This window comes from Eucalyptus grandis, chromosome 8 (genome assembly GCF_016545825.1).
Source record: "Eucalyptus grandis isolate ANBG69807.140 chromosome 8, ASM1654582v1, whole genome shotgun sequence".
NCBI lineage: Eukaryota > Viridiplantae > Streptophyta > Magnoliopsida > Myrtales > Myrtaceae > Eucalyptus > Eucalyptus grandis.
In genome coordinates this window covers 68,536,190-68,550,619 of record NC_052619.1, presented here as the reverse complement: position 1 = coordinate 68,550,619, position 14,430 = coordinate 68,536,190, and the positions used below count along the sequence as shown (strand labels likewise).

General features: G+C 36.5%; 1 protein-coding gene and 1 non-coding gene across 5 annotated transcripts; both read right to left on the bottom strand.

Moving 5' to 3' along the window:
- Window positions 1-2,132: 2,132 nt before the first annotated feature.
- On the bottom strand, window positions 2,133-10,439 carry LOC104415780 (probable LRR receptor-like serine/threonine-protein kinase At5g10290). 4 transcript variants are annotated; one of them, XM_039300406.1, is made up of 13 exons: window positions 10,008-10,347; window positions 8,574-8,744; window positions 8,025-8,166; window positions 6,539-6,671; window positions 6,384-6,455; window positions 5,943-6,086; window positions 5,778-5,849; window positions 5,543-5,608; window positions 5,272-5,342; window positions 5,030-5,170; window positions 4,471-4,812; window positions 3,581-3,975; window positions 2,133-2,732 (listed from the first exon to the last, which is right to left on the bottom strand). In XM_039300406.1, the coding sequence occupies exons 3-13, from the start codon at window positions 8,089-8,091 to the stop codon at window positions 2,418-2,420; spliced, it is 1,818 nt and encodes a 605-aa protein (XP_039156340.1). In that variant the 5' UTR covers window positions 8,092-8,166; window positions 8,574-8,744; window positions 10,008-10,347; the 3' UTR covers window positions 2,133-2,417. The 4 variants fall into 4 exon arrangements, with proteins under 4 accessions (XP_039156340.1, XP_039156341.1, XP_010025444.2 ...); XM_039300407.1 differs by lacking the exons at window positions 8,574-8,744; window positions 10,008-10,347 and adding an exon at window positions 10,355-10,439; XM_010027142.3 differs by lacking the exon at window positions 8,574-8,744.
- A 2,778-nt stretch (window positions 10,440-13,217) lies between these two features.
- Window positions 13,218-13,323, bottom strand: LOC120287946. Its single transcript, XR_005546200.1, has one exon. It is a non-coding gene; the product is annotated as a small nucleolar RNA R71 (small nucleolar RNA).
- Window positions 13,324-14,430: the final 1,107 nt, after the last annotated feature.

The window sequence follows — 14,430 nt, the reverse complement described above, 5'->3', positions numbered from 1 at the left end:
TACAAAAAAACTTTGGCTTCTTGTATCACATGGGCGGTCTAGGGCCAGCGGCGTGGAAAGATGTCAGGATGTTTCCTTATTGTCCTAGAGAACAAGAAGTCCCGTTTGGCGTAGAGGGTCGTCTTCACTAGATGGTGGTTGCTGTTGGGAAGGAAGGCATGTCGCCCCCATGTTCGCATTCCATCATGGTCTTTAGCACTAGAGAGAGCAAATTTTGTTTTATGCCTCATCCAGGAGATTCATGTCTGTCGAGCGATGGCCATTTGAATATGCACTTGGCGGAAATGAAGGGCTGTGTCTATGTGTATTTGATTGGCGATGAACTCCTGCGCATATGAGTTTTGGAGGACTATGCAAGTCGGCATTGGATAAAGAAGTGCGACATCGATCTAGAAAGGGACTCCAATCGGCATCTGGCTTCCGAGTCCGTAACAAGCTATTCAAACTATAAGCACATGCAGCTTATGGATAGCCAAGATGGCGAGCTACTTCTGTTCTGGCCTCGTAGGGGATTCTTTCGGTATGATCTGCAGCAAGTCTTGTCAGACCTAGGAACAGAATGATGAGCAGGGTGGTTGTCGAGTTCAAAAGCAGCCTCGTGTCCTTGAAAGATCTTCAGTGAAGTTAAGTTTGATTTTCCTTTAGGGATTAGGGTTTAGGAAGGAGTTTGATTGTTGATTCTGGTTCAGGATGGTTTGGAGACTCAACAGGTTTCTCCGTGATCGACCTGTCTAGTCTTCATTCCCAGCACTCCGTTTGGACTTTCGGAATGGATTTCTATTATTTAATGACTTTTGTCTTCATTCCATGCTTTTAACTTTTTGAATCGAGTGACTTGAAACCTTCCAAAGCATTCCAATGTTGACATTTAAGGCATTATACAACCTTTTAGAGACTTAATTAGCACTGGGCTCCATTTGTTTTGTGCGAAAAATGAACAATTTTAAAAATATTTTCTTAAAAATGACTGCTTGAAATAATTAGTAAATAAAATTTACTTTTGTTATGGATTATATTTTATATTTAAATATTTTTGTGAATCATGAAAATATTTTATGTTTAGTTACATTTCTAAATGATATAAATAATCATTTTTTTTTGAAGATATTTTTAAAATTACTTATTTTTTGTGAAACAAGCAGAGCTTTAATTTATTCAAAATTTAAAAGAAAAGTGGGAGAAATCATCATGGAAAAGTACCATAAAAGTCATTATTTGATCATTTGGGTTTGGTTATTTTTCCTCCAAAAAGTGATTAGTTGGGCTGAGATTAATTGTTCATATTCACGGCCACAATATAGAATGAAGCTGTGTCAACAATAAAATATCTTTTATTGAGTTTTCTAAGAAATGTAATGAATATATTAGTATGATAGGTGGAATATCTTTTTTGAAATTTCATGTAACAAAGTTTGAATCCTCGTTATGCCTCAAGTTTATATAGATGCTTGACAAGCGTTCCGGCAAGCTAAGTAATTTGTTAGTAACATTCTTATGACGAAAATAAATTCGACAGCAAGAGGAGGGCCGGCTTTGAAGGCCTGCCGGACGATGTCATGATCGAGATCGCATGCTCGGGAGACTACAGGCCGACCAACTCGTCTGAACACGAAATCTGCGCAGGAGGCGGCGCTCATTCATTTCCACAGCTCATTCCGCTCAAATGCATCTGCAAAGAACCACCGTGCCAGTCATCTTGTACACCTTGTGTTATAGTTCCGATCATCCGGCCGGTGACATGCTCGGTCTGTCTTTCCCATGACTGGGACCTCAAGAAGAAGATGAAACTGGTTCGAGCAGCGGAGAGGGAACCGCGGTTGTGATTCTTAAGAGCAATGTGTACATGACCTTCGCTTCTTGGTTGTTGCAATGGGCTGCTCATCTTCCTCGACGGCACTGTGCCATATCCATGCCGTTATCATATCTGCAACCCTGTTGTCACTCAGGAGAGAATCACCTTGATTCAAGTAGGTTTCATCTGCAGTTTCGTTTCGTTCTGCATTTGCCTGCAAATGAGTTCCGGCTGCAATTCTGTGAAGAAACGGGCAACGGCCTCTGTTATCACGCAGGTGGCTCATGCTCAGCAATGAGTGGTTAACAATTCTGGAAGTACATCAACTCTGGATCAACACTGAATAAACACTAGAAATATTGGCGGCTATATTTTTCCACAAAACCGAGTACCATCGTTCATATAGAAAATTTACTATACCTTAGCATTGTCAATGACATAAAAATACTAGCACAGAAACACAAAACCAAGAACACACTGGGCAGGAAAACTTCGACACAAAAACTGGTATTGGCCAATTCTTCCGTCTGTACATTGCAAACACAATGGAACAAGAAATAATGGAAGCACCACTAAGAATTGAAAACAGGATGCTATCAGAATAAGGGTAGAGAACACTTCTGTCTCATCTTCCACCAGACAGCTCAATTGCATCTTGATGATACACGGAATCTTCTCCCCAGTCGAATCTTCTCTGTATCCTCTCATATTCTTGCCTTCGAGTAACTTCGACATTCTGCCACTCCTCCCACCTCTCAGCCAGCCCTTCGCCCTCCAGCATCCGAACAACATCCGACATCGCTGGACGGTCCTCTGGCGATGCTTGGGTACAAAGAAGAGCCACTTGCATCATCATCTCCACCTCTTGCATGTTGTAGTTTTTACTTAAGTTACGGTCTACGATAGCATCAAGCCGTTTCTCCCTCTCCAGCTTCTTGACCTTCATGCACACATGTAAAGTGAAGCGGTCAAGCATAAAGAAGTACTTCACAAAGCATGAACATCTACTCAATTTTAGAACAAGCCTCCAACAGGAACAAGTCACCCGATTTACAGTCTAAAAGCACCCACAACGGCTTCAAAATCAACAGTGGAGATACTCTGCATTGAACCACCAATGCTTCAAAATATTTTGAAGCCGTTGTGGGTGATTTCGGATTTTGAACCTCTGCATTGAACCACCAATGCAGAGGTTCATAAACTGCAAAGCTTAAACAGCTTAAATGCGGATTCAAGATTTTAAAAGCTTAGCAAAATCAACAGTAGAGAGCAACAAGGATATGCACGCTTCTAATTTTTGAAAGGACTGCAATGTCCTCTTTCTCGAATTGGCAGAGGTCAGAAAATGACGATAAGAGTTAATGCAAAGGGAAATCCCAGTTTCTTTAATAAAGCAGCCACTTTAGTGAACATGGAAACGAGACGAAAATAAGACGCTCTAACTACATGGCACATTCCTGGAATATTGATTTCCCACAGCACAAAATGTTGTTGAGCATGGATGCACGGGCATCAAAGCCAGTATCATCATTCCTATGTGTTCAACACAGTTCTGGAACTTGTGTAAATAATGATAAACAAGCCAGCAGTAGTACTTCGACTCTCACAAATAGAATTTGTTTAATCTATTCAGCTTCACTTAGAATGTCATAGATAGTACAAACCAATCATTCTTTGTTAGCCAAAATCTTCCATTCTGAGCATCCTACAATAACAAATGGATAAAAATAGAAAGGGAGGAGGAAATAAATTCCATAAAGAAACAATGAGAAGAATAAAATGTCTTACATGGTCAAGCAGTAGCACATCATCTTCTTCCTCTAGACGTGAGAAGTCAATTGCACGTTGACCTGTTACCAGCTCTAAAAGCATAATTCCATAACCAAAAACATCAGTCCTCTCTGAGGACTTCCCAGTTGACAAATATTCCGGCGCAATATGGCCCATTGTCCCACGAACTTGAGTTGTAACATTAGTCTGTCTCACATCAACTAATTTTGCAAGGCCGAAATCACCCACAACAGCTTCAAAATCCTCATCAAGCAAAACATTAGCAGCTTTTACGTCCCGATGAATAATCTTAGGATTGCAGTGTTCGTGAAGATACTCCAGACCACGTGCAGCACCCAATGCTACCCGTTTTCTTCTGGGCCAATTCAAAACAGCCTCCCCAGGTTTGATCTCTGCAGCAGCCAGATCAGATTAGTGCCTAGATGGTAACAAATGAAAAAAACATGAAAAAATATTAAGTATTGAGCAACAATAAATGTCTAAATATGTCGTCCCTGAGATGTAATTAATTTTCTTGATTGTCATCCATGAGTATTAACTATGTAATAAAGTATAAAGAAGTATGAGCCAGGAATCTAGTCTTGATAAGACTTTCAACACTTTAACTAGTCTGACAAACTTTTGTTACCAAAGTAGAGTGCAGGAGTATATCCAACAGGAAAAGACTGGACAAAAAAATGGTCAAACTAGGCTTGAAGTTCACTGTAAAGTCTGATTTAATGCTTTTGTCCAATAAGGAGATCGCCAAACTGATTTTTCATCGTAGTATGATTTCAGAAATGAATTACCAATATAGCCTCTTATTTTGCTTGGAAGCAACGCGAAAACGCATTTTCCTTGAAGAGTTATTCAACAACAGTTTGTGGACTTGCACCAAGCATTCTCACCTCGAAGCCGATACGCAACACTTAAGTTTTGCATGAAGGGATACACCAGCAAGCGCTCTGTAGGTGTTGTGCAAAATCCAATTAACCTCAAAAGATTCCTATGAACTGCAACACTTATCATTTCGACTTCACGTTGAAAAGCTGCATCTCCACCAGGGCTCTCAAAATCAGTTAATCGCTTCACAGCAATTTTCATATTATCAGCAAGCACTCCTTTGTAGACTTTCCCAAAACCACCCTGACCCAGGACATTTTTCTCACTGAAGCTGTCTGTTGCAAGCTGCAATTCCCTCCATGAAAATCGTTTTAACTGGCCAAATGCAATTCGCCGGTCTACTTCACCTGCCAGTAGGACGTAATAGTTAGTACTGGAAAAAGGAACATTAGAACAGGATATAAAAAGTAGCTCTGATAAATCCAGTTTAGGGCTTTCTTTCCTACAATCAATCAAATTCAAACTCTGTACACCAACTAAATTCTTCTGACTTCAACGTAAAACATCCTCTTAGATGCTAACAATACCATTAGTCATGTCATTGACAGAAAGAGCAACACATACCTGCGACATCTACAAATACTTCACGTTTATAGCCTTTGTGTCGACCCTTATATAGAAAGAGCACCAGAATGACAAGGAGGAGAATAAAAAGCCCTCCAACTATACCAACTATAATTCCAACTTTCGGCTTATGCGAAGCACCTGTCAGAAATATGAACTTTACATCATCAAGGCATATGTGCCTTATATGACACTGCCTGGTTACAGTAAAATAATTGAGAGCATTCACTACTGCAAACTACCTGAATCACTGCCATCAGAGGCACATGAACGCAGCTGATTAATGCCACAATTTAATTTGTTTGCAGAAAAGCTGCAATTAACAAACAACAAGAAAATCAATGCTTGTTGATGGTCTAGCCCATTTGATAAGTAGAATATGCATGTGCCTCTATGCGGGCGCACACGAGCACACGCGAGAGAGAGAGAGAGATTCTCAAAAGAAGGGAACGACCAAGGGTAGAGGCTTAATTAGTTAAAATGATTGATCAATAAGTGTTACTGTTGCCTTACTTGTATTTCGGAACTTGGAATAAGTGAGCAGGAATTTGACCTTCAAGGTTGTTAAAGGCAAGCTGGCTGCATAAGAGCTTAAATAGTGCCCTTAGAATTTGCTGAGTAATTGAATAAAACTAGGAACTAGCTCATAGGAATCAAATTAATTTTAAAAAAATAAAATAAAACAGATGATCAAGTATGATGCAACCATACTGACTCATCTTGAAGTAAAGAAGGAATGGCTACTTACAGATTGATCAAGTTATGAAGAGTAGAAAGTGACTCAGGAATGGTTCCACTGAGGTTATTTTGACTTAATGACCTGCTAGCACGGTCACAAAATCTTATCCATTAGGGCTGCAATTTCCATATAGATTGTTCCAGATATAAAAGCACTGGAGATACTGATGCTTACAAAAATTGAAGCTTTAGTAGATTCCCAACGGAAGGTGGTATTTGACCAGTCAAACGATTGTTCTCCAGATCCAAGTTGGTCAAACTTGTCAAATTTCCAATTTCTGGAGGTATCTCACCAGTTATGCCATTCCCTTGCAAGTTACTGCATCAAAACAATGGCAATATTCAGAAAGGACGACAAAGGCAAGCACAATGGAAACAATTTAGATTGATTAGAATAACCTTAGCATGAAAGGGAGCACAATGCTATCACTAGGCGCAATGTAATCTTTTAAATCGGAAATCAAAGTAAATTTTCCATCAGGGATTAATTAATTGAGTTTTTCAAGTTCACACAAGGTCTCACAAAGATAAAAAGGAGAAAGCCCATTAACAATGCTAATGAACTCTATGACTTTGCCAATACTTCGACATGTGAACGACTCTGGCCCACACTTACAGTGTAGTGAGCGTCTTCAGCGCTCCAATTTTGGGAGATAATGTACCTGAAAAGTTCATTGATGACAATGTTCTGCATACAAATAAGTCAATCTGAAATTAGAGCCTCCACATGCAGTCAACCTGAAGGAAAAGCCCAAAGTAACGATAGCTTACACAGAAACGACATTGTTATTTGGATCACAGATGACATTAGACCAAGTGCAAGGATTAACTTGATTTGGATTCCAGTCTGTGAGCTGACTGTTTGACGCATTTAATGAATTTCTCAATGAGAAAAGTGCATCTCCTGTAAAACCAGAAGAATTGATATTCAGCATCTAATCAAGCTAGCGGCAGTGGCTCAAAAACTAAGATCACCACCAAAAACATTCAGAACATAGAAACAATCATAACTATATTAAAAATGCAGATCAAGAGAGTCTTTATGGTTATACATATCATGTCACTGAATAAGCCGAATGTCCTCATTTTTGTACATTATTAAGTTTTTAACAGAGGATGTACAAAACAGGGTGCTAATTAATATGGCGCACTCAGCATGTTTTTGTAGCAGATGCTTCTGATGTTCACTTTGTGGCAGATGCTTCTGTCTTTCAAAAGCTATAATAACTCTAGTTGAGCATTAGGCAAAGTTTTGAATATACAGGTAGGGAAAACCTGAAGAAGTCAAAACCAGGTTTCTGAAAGATTTAGGGACATAACTAATTCCCTTTTGATTGTTTCAGCCGAGATCTACTCTCAGAAAGGATCCAAGGAGACAATAAACTTCTAGTTAAATCATTTTAAGACGGGAACCATCTCTCACTTTCGTTCTGACCAACTAGCAATTTTGTTTTCTTCCTCAAAGAAATAGTACTCAGCAAAAGACATAAATATGTTCGAGCTTACCCAGCAAGTATGCATAGAGACTTATAGACTTACAATCTAAATGGGCCTTTGGCTCCTGTCCAGTGCTCAGCATATAAACTCACTAGTCAACATAAATGCTAAGGCATGGAGAAGCCATTGGACGTTTCTAACAGATATCAGACCTTATGGTACATGTTGTCCTTGATGAGAACCAAAGTAACTCCCACCAATAATTAGAAAACCGTATTGGATTGAAAATCACTTAGGACTGTAGTTCCAGCTCAATCAATTCAGATGAAATCCCAGTGGGTAAAAGAAGCGATAAACATATTAATTGTATGCAGAAGACACTACAGAAGAATTGCCCAAAAATGCAAAAGGCAGATCAGTTACTTCTGCCAAGTCACAGGTTGGAGCTCCAGACTCCACAGTATTTCAAGTTTCAATCATAGATCGCTTTAAAGAATTAAAACAAGATCATTGTGTTAACAAAGAAAGCTATAGCCAGGTGGCATGGACACGTGCTTCCTTGCCTTGTGCTGGGTTCCACAGTATATAAAAAAAATAGAGAGCCTCAATTGAACAGGTTTGACCATGTCAAATCTGGTGTTGACAGCCTCCAAATTAAGGGCATGAGCCAGACTGGACCTAAAACTCTTTCCAGGTTCGACTGGTCAAACCGACCAGTCCAGTGTGAACAGTCAGGGCTCACAAGAATACACAATAACATTTAAGATGTTTAAAAAAATCGGGAAATGCATCAGGTCAAGTCTCAAATGAATTCATGTACCTTGATAATCGGATAAGACAAAAGACTGCAGGCAAGCCAAAGCCAAAAGAACGAGAGAGAGTTCCATCTTTATAATATCAACTGAAGCACTCACAGCAGTGGCAAACCCAGGTGAATATTAAAGGATATCCGCATGCCATCCCTGTGTAAACAACCCAGATTTTAGTAAATGTCAAAGACAACCAAAAAAATGCATACTGACAGGCAACTGCACAATTTAGAATCTGCTATATGAGGGTAGAGATCTGTAGCAGATTGCCGATGCATCTCAACCAGAGTTATTCTGTTTATCATGTTGCTGATGATTTTTTCTGGTCAATTGTTGCTTGACCACTAGCAAAATCTACTTAGTATTTCCACTTAAATTTTGTCCTTAATGATGTAACTTTGCTCATGAAAAATACTTTATCGCACTTAATGCATCAGTCTGGCCTAAATCCTAGGGACAGATGAACTTTGCACCAGAAACAGATCATGCCTGCGATAGATGACCCATGACTACTGAAATAAAATGTGCAAAGAAATCATTTGGCACCTTACACCACTAACCAGTAAAATTTTCAGCTCGGAATTTCACTAATTTGTTACTGCAACCATAGGGCTCCACTGTTTAATGAAAGAAATTGACACCAAATAATCTCGATGCCAATTCATCTCAATGGAGGATTATGCCCATTGGTTTCGGCAATTAATTGTCAAATTCTTCAGGGTGGCTCAACTCTGCCGAAAGTCACTAGCAATAAGAACTCGGGGCACCTTATTAAATTGTGAAAGTGTGAGGACAAATAAACCTTGGGAGTAAAGTGATGTGCAATGCAATTTCATGGGCAAAGGGTGTTATCTGAAAAAGGAGTTTATGATGCAAAATGAAGGGTATGGCCAGATATGGACAAGCGACACTACTCATAACCCTTACCTATGAAGCTTATCCTCTACAAGAAGAAGATAATTTGTCATGAAACTTATCCTCTACAAAGGAATCCTGTAGAACTTCTTAAAATAGCAACTTTGGCATCATCAGGCTAAACAAAACTTCTGCGACTGAAGCCCATCAGGAGATTATGGGTCCTTTTGAGTCCTCTCACTCATTAATTGCAAGAAATTGTACTCACACACAACACAAAATTAGCATCTTCAAGTCCTATATTTCAGTCAATTCACCAGCAAATATATATGCCTCAATATTTAGTATTCACCTCATTCAAAAACCAAAAGGATTAGGGGAAAGAAAGAGTTTAGTAGGAACATGGATCAGTCAAAGATGACTGAACTGTATCCAAAGAATCACGGGCAAAAAAAATTGAGAAACAGTCAAACTTAGAGCCAAGTAAAGTAAAGTAAATGCAACTGCCAATACTCCAGAGGTCCAGCATCAACAGTTGTCTTTGGTACTGAACTTTCATATTCCAGTGCTAATAGGAAAGCACACTCTAGACCTTATTCACTCCAATCAGGCTCACTCATGAAAGATTAAGAAAGTGCTGAGCAATAACCAAAATGTTTCTAGAAAAAGGTCACACCACCAAGAGAACTCTGAAAGAAGGGCAAACTTTTTTTACCATCAGCTCCGACCTGATGAATTCTTAATTCTTGTTAATTATGAACAAGAAGTTACTCATCCCGAGCTAAGTAAACCAAAAAACTAAGCAGACTCTAAGATCGTTGCAGGTAATTATTGCAAGAACACACCACAAAACCCAAGGCTCCACCACCCCCAACCACCACCCCGGCGGCGCTCTTGTTGCTCAGACTATACAGGCTAAACAAGGAAAAACAACGACCCATTAAACCGTTGAGAAAGAACATCAAAATGCAAGATTGACAACAACAATGGAGGATCTCGGGCAGCACTAAACGAAGTTCTGCAACTCGCGGAGAAAATCCACCCCCCTCCTGCCCCCGAATTCTTTCACAAAACAATTCAATCAGAAAGAGGAACAGAACAAAGAAGACACCAATTACAGAACAACAAAGACAACAAACCTAAGAAACAGTAACCCACAGGACCAGCAACAGGGGACGAGAATCCAGAATCCAAAGGACCCAGAAGCCAAAAAGGTAAACCCACCGGCTGAATTCTCTCTCTTTATCTCTTTTCGAACCTGGAATAATGGTTTATTCCAAAAGGGCAAAGGGAACTGAGTTGGACAGGCCACTGAATCCGAGAGAGGGTCGGGCTTAAAGGAGAGAGAGAGAGAGAGAGAGAGAGAACAAAATCTGTAAGAAGGTTCTGTCCTTTTGCCTTTTCCTTACACCGTCTCCATTGAATCTGAGGATGCAGAAGAGGAGAAAAAAGATTTGGCCTTTGAAGGGAAGTCTGCAATTATTACCGCTGTCCGCCTTCAATGATCCGACAGCAACGTCAAGCGGTAATCGCGAGTGGTCGACTTTTGGTGCGTGGGCAAGTCCGCTCTGCCCCAGTCACTACGCTTCGTTCTGAACGAACTTTGAAAAGATGATTAAAGAAAAGATTTTTAAATGATTTTAGTGCCACCAAAAATTGACCCAGGAAAGAAAAGGTATTTTTTAACTAATCCCTCGAGCACTAGCTCATAGACCACCTAAAAAGGAATTTGACTATTTGATCCATATCTTGACCTAAGAAGTCTAATGGGAGTAATACTGGAATAAATGCATTCGAAATCTTAAAATTTATCAAAAATATGCAATTGAGTTCTAAAATTTTTAAAAAGTGTAATTAAAATTTTAAATTATCGTGAAAGTATAATTGAATTCTAAAACTTTCAAAACGTGTAATTAAATCCTAAAACTTATTACGAAAGTATAATCGTATACTAAAACTTTTAAAAAGTGCCATCAATAAAAAAAAAAAGACTTGATTTGACTAATTTGATAAGTTTTAAAACTTAATTGTATTTTTTGAAAATTTTAAAATTTAATTGCACTTTCGTAACAAGTTTTAGGATTTAATTATACTTTTTGACTCAATTACAATTTGTTGATAAGTTTTAGTACTTTCAATGCAATTATATAAAAAAAAAAAAAAATACAGCAACAAATTTCCAAACCAATACGCACATGTCATATTTACCTCAAATTATATTTTGTGTCATAAAAATTCTCAAATAAATACATTCATGCTACATCTACCTAAACTAAGTTTCATGTCATATGCATGCCACATTTAACCAAACTGGGACACTTGTGCCATATTTATCTATAAAAAAAAGTCCAAATTTAACACGGGTTGGGGTAATTGTGGCACAAATATATTAGTTTGGTGGATACACCAATTTAAGAGTTTTTATGAAGGTAAATGTGGCACGAGTATACTAGTTTGAGAGTTTTTTTTTTTTTTGGTAGTATTAGCCCAATAATAATCCACACCATCAAATAACATATTATTTGTCGTTTGAGTAAATAGAAGAACCACATTAAACATTTACCAATAGTTTAAGGATTATATTGAACCAATAAAAAATTCAAGGACTATTCATATGATTTTGTTTTTCAAAGTTTATGAGAAAGTTTCAAATAACGGCATGTGATAACTCTATAATAATAGAGTTATTTTATCGATTTTAAATAACAAATATGGTATTTTATAATGCAATATTCCTTAGAAAATATTTGGATTTCTTTCTATTTACCAAAATCTTTCTTATTTATGTAGAATAATGAGATATGATGAAAATAAGGAAAAAAGGCCAAAAAGAAAGAAAGAAAATTGTGTGATTTAGGATTTCAAATAAGAAAGCATTGGAAGATGGATACCAAATCAATGATTCTATAATTTATTTCTTGATTTTTTGTGGAAAAAAATAATTGTCGTGTATGAGGATTCTTGAATGTATCCTATGAATAAGATAACATCGAGAGCCTAGGGGACATCTAGGTTTTTATTTTTAGATCATTTTCTCATTATTCTGGAGGCTTTTTCAAGTATTTTGAAGAGAAGACAAAAGTGGTAATAAAATTATTGTTCTATGATTCAAGATGCTAAGTTTAATTTATATTATTGTTTCTTCTTCTACTATGTTATATATATGAAGTATATATTATTACGTTTGATGCTTTTAAGTGACTAGCCACCATTTGAATGATCTGATGTGCATGTTTGAGATTAAAAAGTAAAAATATGCAATTACTTCTTATAATATATAACCATTTAAACATGAATAAAGATATACCACGTTATTTGTGTAATTTTCGATAATAAGATGACCTAAAAAACTCATTATAAGTCGAGAATATACATACATTTTAATGTACTTATGTTTATTTAAATTTATATCGAGATATAGTGGATTAATAAACTAAGTAGGTTTGCTATACCTTGAAATGAGATACTAAATAGATTAAGAAATTCTATTATCACATATTTGATATCGTTTTTGTATGCGTAATAATCTGAAATTCATACATAATGGTTATGATGAATCAGATGCTTTAATATTTGTTTGATTGATTTACTGTATTTAGTTTCCCAATTTTTCTTTTAAATTTTATGATTTTAATTTATTTTCAATTCTATTTTGATTTATTAGATACATTTTATAATTAATCTATTTTTAATATTTAATTGGTTTGTTATTTGTTAATCTCCGTAATATGATATTTTTTTCTTATCATTACTTGTTCAATACGTTCATTTGCACTTAGAATTTTACAGATACAAAATAATTCTAAATTTAATCTAGCATTCGTTTTATTTATTTATTTATTTTTTCGTTCAAGGTGTACATTGGTTTATGACACATAACCAACAAGGGAAATTTGCTGAGTTTGATCCATAAATCGAATATGCATTTAAAAGGCGATTAAGAGAACATAGAAATTATGCTAATAAAATGGTAGATGGTGAGAATGAAAATTCACGTAAACTTTTGAGAAATTATACTGCACCAATAGTTTAGGGCACCACATCCAATTTGACAAGTTATCACTCATTCAAATGCTTCAACAATCAGAGCAATTTAGTGGGCTATCAAGCAATGATCAAAACACTCAGATTGATGTTTTTCTTGAAATCCGTGACACCATTAAATATATGGAGTTAGAGATGATGCTATTAGATTAAGATTATTTCCTTTCTCTCTTAGTGATAAAGGTAAGGATTGGCTCTCTTATCTTCTTGCAGAATCAATCACAACATAGAATGATATGGCTGAAAAATTTCTTGATAAGTTCTTTCTATCTACAAAGTCTACAAAAATGCGTATTGATATTGTTAATTTTATGCAGATGAATTATGAATTATGTAGATGAATTATGAATCATTATATGAAGCATGTGAAAGATTCAAGGAATTTCTTAAGAGATGCCCACATCACAGATTACCCATATGGATGCAGGTATGAATTTTTTATAATGGCTCTAGTACAAATATTCGTTCTATGATTGATGCAGCTATAGGAGAAATTCTAAATAATAAAATACCAGAAAAAGCCTACAACTTATTAGATGAAATGACATCCAATAGTTATCAATGGCTTATTAAGAGGCTACCAATGTGAAAAGCTAGCGGAGTTCATAAAGTGGATGCTTTTGCTGCAATTACTGCACAATTTGAAGCATTCAACAAAACCTAAATAACATGAAAGTTTCAATCATGAAAATTCAGAATTTGACATGTGATGTTTGTGATGTGAGACATGTTAGCATACGATATCAAGTAGGTATCCCTTTTTCATAACCTAATGCAAATGCTAACTTTGTTGGGAATTTTAATAGGTCACAAAATAATTCATACTCCAACACATACAATTCGAGATTGTGTAATCATCCAATTTTTTCATGGAATAATTAGAATGTGACGAGGCCACCACCGTGATTCAAATTATTAGAAGAGATGAAGTCAAATCTAGAAGATAAGATACAGTCATAAAACTTATTAACACCACTCAGGATTTCATCAAGAGCATGAATATAAGATTTAAAAGGCAAGAGGCTACAATAAAAAATCTAGAGATGCAAGTGGGTTAGTTAACAAATATGATGTTAGGGAACAACAGGGTTCTTTGCCTAGCAACATAGAGAAAAATTCAATTGAAAATATAAAGTTATAACCCTAAAAAGTGGTTAACAAATGGGAGAAGAAGATGCATGACAAGAGATTTTCAGAAATACAGAAGAAAAGATCAATAAACAATCAAATGAGGCAAGCAAGAGCAAACTTTTTCTAAATAATCCCAAGTCATATGTGCCATCAATTCCATTCCCTCAACGACTCCAGTAGCACAAAATAAATAAGTAATTTTCTAATTTTCTTGATATATTTTTAAGCACGTTCACATTTCTTTTGCAGATCTCTTAGTGTAGATGTCTAGTTATGAATATTTTTGAAGAAAATTTTAGCAAATAAAAAGAAGTTAGAGGATTATGAAATTGTGAAGTTGAATGAGGAGTGTTTAGCCATTCTATAAAACAAATTAACTCCGAAGTT

Coding starts and splice junctions, on each gene's coding strand:
- LOC104415780 (XM_039300407.1), bottom strand. CDS start 8,091: ATGGAACTCTCTCTCGTTCTTTTGGCTTTGGCTTGCCTGCAGTCTTTT. Junction 5,171..5,271: donor CTCTGATGGCAGTGATTCAG/GTAGTTTGCAGT, acceptor TATTTCTGACAG/GTGCTTCGCATAAGCCGAAA. Junction 2,733..3,580: donor ATGTGCTACTGCTTGACCAT/GTAAGACATTTT, acceptor GTGTGCATGAAG/GTCAAGAAGCTGGAGAGGGA.